This window comes from Conger conger, chromosome 1 (genome assembly GCF_963514075.1).
Source record: "Conger conger chromosome 1, fConCon1.1, whole genome shotgun sequence".
Taxonomy (NCBI): domain Eukaryota; kingdom Metazoa; phylum Chordata; class Actinopteri; order Anguilliformes; family Congridae; genus Conger; species Conger conger.
The window spans coordinates 72602331-72613744 of NC_083760.1; the positions used below are offsets into that span (position 1 = coordinate 72602331).

An 11414-nucleotide genomic window follows, 5' to 3' on the forward strand; every position below is an offset into this window, starting at 1 on the left:
AGTTAATAACAGAAATCACAATCGTATTGCCAATGATGTTACGCTACGCCATATGTAGGTAAGAATAGCTGACAAGACCAAATAAAAGCTTTGTCTTATCCACTAATCACAAATGATAACTTGGTTCTTCATAAAAGATTTAATGTTGAGTGAAGGAAAGAAGACATTGAGTGAAAGGAATGTTGCTAATGGGCAGGCCTCTAAATTTCTGATCAGTGGGTTGGACATAGTTTTGATTTGGTTTGAAGACAAGTCTTATAGAAACATCTATAGCTACTATTTAGTGTTAACATTATAATACAATGTATATCTGTTGCAACGTAAAATTTCTATACACTTATTCACACTTCTGTCAATACTATTATGATATAGTATTACTCTGAAATATTTTCATCTGTCATTTGACACAATGTTATCTCATTTAGTGAAAAGTTTTCATTTACCCATGCTTTTGAATGAGTTCATTTAATTCTACAAGGAACATAAGATGAAGTGTATTTATGTGCATGAGGCAAAATACAGAAATGGAAGATGTGACCAGATTTCAAGGCATGGGCCTGATTCTGTAAAATTTATTTTCTTTTATCTGTGTTATCCCAATAAAAACACACTCCAAATAGGTTAAAGGATTATGCTCAATGTAAAGGTCACCCGCATATTAGCAGTGATTGTCACATTGCTGTTAATATAAACGTTTTGTGAAATCTATTTTTTTTCACAAGCTGACAGTTTAATGAAACATACTGTAATGAATGCCATTGACCAAGCCTTTGTTTGAAACTACGCATCGCTGGACTGTTTTGACTTGTTTTGACATCCATCCATGCTGACATGCTAGTAGTCCATCCTGTGCTCTACAGCATCTTGAGAAGAATACAGAACACACTGACCTGTTTGTCGGCCCCAGATTTTTAATCCCACCCATCCCTTTCTTTTTCTCTGTCCCCCTTTCCCTCTTTTATTCTTTCCATCCATTGGTTGTACCTCATTATGCTTTGGAACTCGTGTTTCTTTCTTTCTTGCCATTTCTCTTATTTTCTCTTTCCTTTCCCACAATCTCCCTCTTCTCTCTCTTCTACTTTTCCCAACCTATTACTACTTTCTATATATCCATCATCCCACCTCAACTTCACTCCTTCCAATCAACTCTCTGACTTTCCCTTTAATCGCCTCTCTGACTTTCCCTTTAATCACCTCTCTGCCACACGCTCCAATCACCTCTTGACCTTACCCTCCATACACTGATTAACTTTACCCTCCAATGACCTCTCTGCCTCTCCAATCATTTATCAACTTTGCTGTGTGATTTTCTCTGAACCTCACGTATCACTTACTTCTCAACTTCATCGTCCACCTCAACCTCCTCTCATTCCTACCCTCCATGTACGTCTCGTCCCCCCACTTGGTTTCTATTCTTGGACCTTCTTCAATGTGAAACACCTTCATTTCATTCATCTCTTTTCCTCTTTAAACCCACCACTACCCTTTTGTCTTTGCCTCTTCTCTACTCTCTATTTCTTGAACTTCTCTTTTCTCTCCTACTCCCATACCCTCACTCCATCTTTCTTCTTCTCACCTCACTCTTTTTTGCCTCCTCTGGCTCTCTTTCCCCCCCTTTCCCATGCCCTTTGGATTTCCCCACACCCCTCTACCCTCCCCACTCCCTCTCTGTCTCTGTCTTGCTAGGAGGAGCAGTTTTCCTCCCTGGGTTCTTCAGACCCCGGTGTGAATGCAGGAGGAGGAGAAATGACCATCCTTCCTGGCTCTGGAGTCTCTTCTTCGGGTGTCTCCTCCGCCAGCTCCCCCTGGAATGGAGTCCTCCCCTCACCCTTAACTCCTCCTCCTATCCCCCCTCCTCGTCTGCACCTCAACCAGAATGGAGAGCTTGGCGGCATCCAAACGTCCTCCCCAGTGACAGCCGCCATATCCCCTGGGACCACGGCAACAACAAGAACAGGAGGGGGAGCAGGTCAATAACAGACCCAATCAAATCAGAGAGAGAAGAAAATAATTTCAAGTGTTCCCTTATCTTCATGCATTTCTTCCTCTTATTTATGGAGGCAGAAAAACATGGCATTATTTCCCCTCTTGTGCCAAAGACAGAGAGAGGGGGGACCCAGGGGGTGCACACACTGTAAACATTACATACTCACACGAAAAGGGCTATCCAATTGACCTGATCTTACCAGTTTGTGTTTTTTCATGGTCAAAATGGGCTTTGGTCAGTATCTGTGTTGCAGGACAGGATAATGGTCCCTTCTTTAGAGCTCTTTGGATATCATGGGGTCTTCTTATATGCTACCTGAGATAACTAGGTCCAAGTAGTATGGACCTGCCAAATAAGCAATATGGGCTAATGTTTCCTACATAGTTTTTTTTATTTTTTTTATGTTTTTCTTCTGTATATTTTGTGTTTTCAAGTGGGGTTTATTGCCAGGACCTTGACTTGGAGCTAAATGGTTTCTGTCATGTGTTAATACAGCTTTCTCTGACAGTGGAAAAACTGGTATGAACCAGTGCAATGAATGGTTGTACTTAAGCCCCCCAATTAATTTATGGTCATTCTGCATGTATCATCCCATGATTCCTAGGGTGAAGAAGCAGGGCTCATTCCTGTCCTGAAAATGCCAGCTCTCAGATTCCATTGTTTGAGACATAGTCATGTGGTCTGGCCTTCTCAGTGCCTTTTAGTATCTTCTAACAGGGTTTTCAAATAAAAAGCAGTGATGATGTTACCACCAAGAGTCACAGTTTATGACCATGGCTTAACAACACAGGGTAAATAGAAATTCAAGAGGCTATTCTGTGAATACAAAGCAGCCTTGAGTTGAGAGTGATATTTAAACGAGTGGAGTTTAGTGTCTGTGGGAAAGAGGATATAGTATGGATTTGCCTGAAACATCTTCAGAGAACTCTGATGTTCTCAAATGGTACTTGAGGACTGGACTTCACTTAACTGGACTGGACTTGTGCAAAGTTTTCTCTTCTCAATCTCAGAACCAATATGTGATGAACCGGTGCTATATGAACAAACAGTGCCATTTCCAACATAAAACTGTCTCATAGTACTGCCTTTCTCATAACTTCCTTCCTGTCTAGCTGCTTTTCTTCCACTATCTCCTTCATGCAATGTAGGCTGTTTCAGTGTCTGAATGTAATCTCATTGTCTCTGTGTTTGTCTCTGTGTTGTGTTTGTGTGTGTGTGTGTGTGTGTGTGTGTATGTATGTGTGCGGTAAGATGAGAGGGGTTCTGGGGTGTGTTCAATGATTGTGTGTGTTTAACTTTGTCAAGTCTAAACTGTGCTTCTACCAAAATAATTTTAAGGACATAAAACATAAAGAATAATCATGAGGTAAGGTGGGGTTAAATATCCAGTTAGAGACAGCTGATAGTTGTGGCTATTTACGTAATTCAAAGTGATCCCCAGTTTTACAGAAATGCCGATCCATAGGGAAGTAGCAAAGTCAATCTTCACTTGCGGGAACATCACGCCAGGACCCATGTTCAAGCTGCAAAGACATTATTGAGAAAGCTTCAACATCATATCCAGTGCTCACTTGAACTTTTTTCATATGGCAAACAATGGTACCATTTTTTATGTTATGTAAAATAGAAATATGTAACATTTACTCTTTAAAACCTGGATCAGAGATGTTTGGTACTACAGCAGAAGCCTGGGAATTTAGTATCCAAATAATAGGTATGCCAAGACACAGGAACTTGATCAGATCTCTGATAGTGAGGTTATTGTCAATCACTGTGGCAAAGAAAGTTCATGCTTGTCTTTTACCAAAGAATTGGAGCTTTCCAAAACTAGTGTCTTGATTAATAGCATTTTTTAAATTGCACAGTCTAGTGAAGTCCCACAAAGAGGAAGTTTTATTTATTTATTTTTTATTAATGAGAGTAATTAAAAAATGCAATTCATTAATGAATTTTAATTAATGAAAGTATGTACTGTATTTCCAGCCAATAGCACCCCTTAATATCCTTTGGCATAACTGGAGACTTGATGTAGATATGGATTGGAATTCATCCAAGGAAAACAAGGTGGCTTTTGAACATGGTGTTGGTGGGCTTGAAGTTGGCACCATCCCCATTGACTAATTCATTGCATTATAGTTATTTAGCTGATGCCTTTATCCAAAGTAACTTACAGTTCATTCAACTAAGCAGGGGACAATTCCCCCTGGAGTAATGTAGGGTTAAGGTCGTTGCTCAAAGGCCCAACAGCTGCATGGATCTTGTCATGACTATAACCGGGCTTAAGCCACCAACCTTCCGGGTGCCGGTCATGTATCTTAACCACTAGGCTACAGGCTGCCCCATGCAATGACAGACACCTATTTGCAATGATTGGGACACTATCTGCTAGCACTATAGCACTATAGCCTTATGATGTATCTTCGTGATGCAGTAGACTAGATTTGAATCTTTTTTGTGGAGGTCCTTTTGCACACTTGCAAAGGTATGGTAACACTGATGGTCCAGCCAAATTCCAAACCTTTCTTTCCCAAACAGGTCACTCTCCTCAGCTGATGTTACAGATACATGCTGGTTATCAGTAATGTGAATTCAAAGCTTTGGGTTCTGACAAAAGGTGCTTTACTTCTTTAAGGAGTTATTACATCTACAAGGACTAAATTATCACTACACGCTGCCTTTGTCAAAGCTTGTCTTTCAGAGTTGCTTTTTGTTGTTATTTTCCTGTCACAATCTTATTTGTGTGCAGTACAATACAGTCTATGTTCGGAGATGGGCCTGAGTTCCTACTTAATCTGTGGCACTTTCCCATAAACCATATGCAAACTGATGTGCTCATTTGTCAGAGAACTCCACACTAATTATGATTATGATAAGTGATTTTGAATTGGATCAGTTTTGATTAGCCTGTCCTGCTCTAGGGTATGGGAACTATGCCACCCCCAGCTGGAGCCAAATGGCGTTCATTATTTACTTACAAACCGTAGCCATAGGTGATTATATCAGGCCCATGTACATTGATTTACATCAGATCATGTGGGGAACAGAGTGTATGTCCACATAGTGCAATGTCAGTTGAGTAAAAAGCTAAACTCCAGAGCTGTGCATACTGAGAAAAAAGTTTTCAAATGTAGAAAGATTTTGACATTTTCTCCAGAGAGAAAATATAGCAGATTGAGAAATACAATGAGAGCATATGAGATGCTGCAGAAAAATACTTGTGTCTGTCATGTTGCCATATATATACAACTTGCCAAATGTATAGACAGGGATTCAATAAGGATTTGTTCTCAACTTTGACAAACAATTACATTCAGCATTTAACTCACACTTGTGTTGAACTGAAAGTCAAAGTTAAGGACAAATACTAATTCAAAAAGTGTCAACATTAATATCATTCACACAGAATGGCAAAGCTATAAATACAAAATAGAAAGGGGAAAATAGCATCAGTTTTCCTGAAATGCAATTTTAAATAGAGGTGTAGTTGTGCATTAACCTGACCATCACCTTAAATCTGGGGGGAACCTAATATTCATAAAACCAGTCATGTTCATAAAGTGACTTAATATTAACTTAAAAACAGTTCAAACATAATGTGCATCTTAAAAATTTTACTTTACCCATATCAAATTGAAATAAACATTTAGTGTGCCTGTGAATAGCATACATAAAAGTGACATAAAGTGACAATAAACTATATCTTCATTACAAATGAATGTACATTTGGTTGCTGATACATGTACTTGATTTTCACAATCTTGACCTACACATAGTGCTGTTTACCTTGGGACTGTAATTGAGGGTATGCCAAGTGATAGGTTGTTGTTTCCAGAGACAGAAAAAAATTCTGTATTCTCAGTTTGCCCTATAGTAACAAATGTCTGAAATCAGTTGAGATTTGTTCTAAAGTTTTACCTTTGAATAAGGTAAGATGTATTTTTTTGCACAAATGCATTCTGGCAAGATCACTTTGGTGAACTTGTGAACAGTGTTGACTTGATCCTGCATTGCAAATTTATGCTTAGTTGAATTTTCGTATTCAGTGATAATGCCACTGGCAGCTAGATTTAATATCTCCCTACATCCCTCATTCCTGGAAAAAATCGTGGTGCAGTTATTTTGAGGTTTACAGGAGGAGCCATATCAGCTTCTTGTCTGAATATGATTGTGAACGCATGCTGTACCTTGGCACTATGGGGTACCTTGGTGTGTATACTTTTTAGAGCTGTGCTCTATTTATTTTATTTTTTTCAAATATGGATTGTTTTCTGAGCACAACTCATTTCAAGAGTTTATTTTCCTGGTGGTTTTAAGACTTGGGCCTCTCGACTGAAAAATTTATTATAAAACAGTAAGAGATGTTTTTTTTTTTTTATGCCATTTTGAATATTTTACACAAAAATGGCATTGGTCATTATTAAAAACTTTTATTATTATCTGTACTTTGGTTAAGTTCAGAAAGACTGTATTTGCAATGACATGATTTCCATAGAATAATAAAAATGGACAGTCAGGCTGCTTGTTGGTTATATGTTATAGTCCATGATTGTAGATACATGGGTCTGCAGGGTTCATGATTGTTAAATGTGCATCACCATGAATATACCTCAGAAACAGAATTGAGAGACTCAGGTAAACAATCAATTGCCTCAGAGCTGAGCACAGACTGACAAAGTCAATAGTCCACACTGAACACATACAGAGTGATTGCCGAAGGGCAGTCATTCCATCAACCGTAGGATCAGTAGCCATGATTGGACACCACTTCATCGAACACCTCCCCCTCCTTCTCTCTCTGTCTCCCCTTTTCTTCCTCCAGCCATTCACAAAGCGTCGATGAAGCCAATCTGGAACCTGATTGGCTGATGCAGAGTGGACAGACATCAGATTGGCCCGGCCTTAATCCAGGAGGCCACCCCCGCCATCCGATTGGCTGACAGAGGGGGAAAGCGGGACAAGGGATGTGCACAGCTCCTGTACCCGCCACATATTGGATGCTCCACAATCATGGATGATCCTGCAAGAAGCTATGTCATTGGAGGATTCAGATCAAAGGGGTGTCCCTCTTTACTTGTGCTCTCTCTCTCTCTCTGATTGACTGATTGGCAAGACTTTTTTGTATTTGACAGCTGTGGTTGGATATTTATTTTCTTCAAAGACAATAAGCACTTATCTGCCTATATGTTGTGATGGCTCAATAAGTATGAGGACAAAAGCTTCCTGGTTGGCAGTTTGTTTAACCCATTGTGTTTTCAATATTTATGGGGAAATAAGAACCAACAGAGAAAGGGATAGATTGGATTTATTTATTTTACATTTCCCCATGGTTTTCCTTATTTCTCCACAATCAGTTGTACTTAAACCTTCTTTCTAAGTGACATCATCCTATCACATTTCCATTTATCACTTATTTCTAAAGTTTGCTTTGCCTTTTGCCTGTTTACTCTCCCTGTTCTATTCCTTATATTAATTTCCTCTTTATCCATATTCTAAGTTTCCATAATATCTCTCCCTCTTTATAATTTATTCCTGTCCTTAGTAGTTCAGTCCTTGCTCCTTATCTCTGTGTCTTTCATTCAGATGAAACTTTAAATATGCACTGCCTCAATACAATATAAACTGAATAAATAAGTTTGGTTCCAGTGAAAACCTTGGGAGCTGGAAATAATGGACTTACTATAATTTATATTTTTACCATTATGATACCTTGCGCTACTTGAACACTTATCTATTGAGAAGGACTCCCAAATGCATATAAATACTTCTTGATAATGCCACAGTAAGGAGTTCTAATAAGAAATTAATCTGTTTTTAAAAACGACAAATTTCTCATGTGACAATCTCTTGGGACATTTTTTGTGGATGTTCATTTTCCTGGGATTTAAATGAAATGCAAAACTTGTTATTCCTGCTCCCCACTCTTCAGCGATTTGGACATTGCCGTGACTCAAAGCCCTTCCTTCCACTTTGTCTGGTTGCCTGACAGAGAGGTGGGTGGGTCAGCTTTCTTAAAAATCGCTGTGGAGCTCTTCATTTGCGGACGATCACAGACTACATAGAAGAGAACAACTGTTATGTTAACTTCTCTGCCCCTTCCTTGTTTGTTTTGCTTCTTGATATGATGTGCTATACTGGGCAGCTACTGTAGCTGGTTAATCAGTTGATCGGTGCAATGATGAGACAACTATTGGGAGCTGAGTTTATGTCTCTTTTCACATTGAGTTCCCTGTGTGGACTTTATTGATATGAGGATGGGATTATTCCTCTAATTCCCTCTCTTTTTTACACCACTGGGGGAAAAAGAGATCAAAAATGCATAGAGATTTAAAATTGACTTTGTTTAAGTGAGTGAATGTATGTGTGTATATATGGTGTGTGTATATTCTTTGTGTATATACAGGATGTGTGTGTACATAAGGTATGTCTACGTGTATATACGGTGTGTTTGTATGTATGCGATCAGTGTGTGTACATAGAGAGTGTGTGTTTTCTCTCCTCTCTCTACCCCCTTCTATCTCTGAGCATACGCATGTTGAAAAACAGGGTGAGAACATCTCTACATTGCAGGGATGCTGGGAGACAGGCAGATCAAACCAGACATACTATAGGACAGGCATCCTGGAAGCAGGTTTACTACAGAGACCGGATATAAAGAAGGGAGGAAATGTGTCTCTGATACATGCATACTGTCTCAAACACACATGCACACACCCACAAACACCTGTTCTTTCCATATTTCTCTCTTGCACTCATTTCGTCACTGATGGAGGCATTTTGGAGTGATTTTGATGTGACCTAGCAATGTGTGTATATATAGAGTATACTACTATTTCCAGTTACCACAATCTTCATAAATATTACTAATTCCTATTACTATTATGATTCTTCCTGGTTTGTTGATCTTCAGTTATATTCCTGAATTCTGTGTTTGCTGGGGTTGTACTTCAGATTTATTTAACTTATTTACACAGATAACCCCTTGTTTTTCAGATCTTGTTCCCCGAACGCTGCCCCTCTTAGCTCTGCCCATGTTTTGTTATGCTGGGTTTCAGTTTGTACAGATCATCATAATAGCTGCTAAGCAACTCAAATTCATCACCAACCTTTTGCTATCCTGTCTTTTAACATGTACAGAGCTCCTATTATATCCTAATGCCATGTAATAAGTCAGCTTAACCATATACATCATATTCCATTCCCACAAGAAACATACCCCCTTGACAAGCCATAACTTCCCCGACCCTTCTATTTTGTTGGTTTTTAAATGGACAGACATTCGGGGATCGACTTTGTATATATCAGTGGAAAGAGTGAATATTGAAATGTGCATTGCACTATACATGGATTTGTTATGAATGTGGATATTCTTATTATTATAATAATAATGATAATGACAGTGATGATGATGAGGATGATGATGATAATGATTATGATTATTATTATCATTATTATTATTATTATTACATTAATTTTATTGAGCAATTTCTTTGAGATGGTTCATGCCAATTTCTTCATTTCTTTTTTGAATAAGCAGGAGTTTATATTTTTCAGGTGGGAGAATCCTGGAGATAGAAATAAATGAATAATTGAATACGTAAATAAATAAACAAATAATTTAATTCTTAAGTTCTGTTGTGATGTGCACTTCTTTGGCTAACCCTTGAGATAAAAAGAAATTGAACTCAATGGCGAATACCATACACTGGACTAAGACATGATGAATTCCATGGTGCCAATTAGTTGCCTATCTCTAAATACAGTACATTAATAGTACATCCATCCATTATCTGAACCCGCTTATCGTGAACAGGGTCGCAGGGGGGCTGGAGCCTATCCCAGCATACATTGGGCGAAAGGCAGGAATACACCCTGGACGGGTCGCCAGTCCATCGCAGGGCACACACACCATTCACTGACGGGCAATTTAGACTCTCCAATCAGCCTAACTAATAATGACTCAGTGAAATGTTTTTTTATGTAACAGATCACCTTTTGCTGTTACATTATTTGTCTCCTGGTTCACATTAACTCCTATGCAGCATAAAAGGAAATGTGCACACATACATGGAGATAGAGTTCAGGTCAGGTCAAATCAAGTTGATTAACAAGACAAAATAAACATTTAGCCAATATCAGTAAGCATTGTGCAAATTTTAACATGGCCATCCTTAATCTTCTTTTTAAATATAGTTTGATATATTAATTAACAAATCTGACCTCTCTTTTGGTAAAGAATCATATTTCAGCATCTCAACATGTATAAAAAAAGTTCTTATTATTTTTTGTTGTCAAGTGAATCAACATGTACATTCACAAAATGATTAAGAAGTTGGAAATGTTCTTATTAATGCCGCTGAATTTGGAGACTAGTTCATAAGAAATCACCAAAGCTCTGCTAGAGATTGTCCACAATGACTGGATGCACCAGTGGAGACCTACATGGCTCAGCATTACACAGTGATCTAGCATAGCTAATCTATGTGAGAGAGAGCATTGACACTTAAAGAGAGACATACAGTATAATACAGACAAGAATTGCTGCAATTCATAAACGTTTAGCCTTGGCAGGTAATACATTCGTCAGTATATAAAGTTTCAGTTGGTGATGGCCTATGTAAATAAATATTTGTGTGTTTATTTATCATCATGAACACAATTGTAATTTTGAATCACTTGCAGTCAAGATAACACCCAAGGGGATCTGTGTTTATTTGCTCCATCATTGGTTATGCTGTGCTAAACTGTGATTTGTCTTACAGATTAAAGTCTTTGAGCATAATATTGCTGCAACATTCAGTACTGGATAATGTGTCAATTAGCACAAGGTGATGTTGTCCTCTTAGTTTGATTTTCTGTCAGGCAAAAAATAGGTTATTTCCTGACAGGAAAACCTTACATACCAACTGAAAAACATTTTTAAAATGGTCAAAACATGGCCTGATTTCCAGGTGGGGTGTATCAGTGTTTCTCAGAGGATTTGGGGTTTTTACACTGTGAATTCAGCAAGCTAAAATGCTGTAAGTCAACACGTATTATATCAGCGGATTGTTATTTAGCCTACTGCAGTTTGTCAGTCTCTATTTAAAATGTGCAATCCCATGTTGCCATGATAAAGTTAATTCTCCCAGGTAGACTAGGCCTACTGCAGCTACAATGTACCATTCTGGAACCATAGTATTAATTTACCATAGTTGCTATTACCCTAGTCTGTACCATGAAATTACCAGGAATTGTCAACCGCTTTCAAAGTAATTTATTGATTAAGCATATCTTAAAAGGTGAGGATCAACTTGGCATACAACACTCATCCAAGATATGGATCATTGTTCCAATCATCACTACACCTACCTCAGTAGCTGGAAACCCTTAGTATTATCCTGCGATCAGGTCTAAAGTGTAACTGCAATTCTCGCGATATTTGCGCGGT

The 11414-nt window shown here is 38.4% G+C and overlaps 1 protein-coding gene across 1 annotated transcript in view; it reads left to right on the top strand.

Moving 5' to 3' along the window:
- Positions 1–9613, top strand: part of syngap1b (synaptic Ras GTPase activating protein 1b) — a 122206-nt gene extending 112593 nt beyond the window's left edge. The window contains exons 21-22 of the mRNA XM_061253979.1: positions 1687–1969; positions 6807–9613. Coding sequence (XP_061109963.1) covers positions 1687–1969; positions 6807–6853 — 330 coding nt within the window. The 3' untranslated portion in view covers positions 6854–9613. The remainder of the gene's footprint in view (positions 1–1686; positions 1970–6806) is intronic.
- The last annotated feature ends 1801 nt before the right edge of the window (positions 9614–11414 follow it).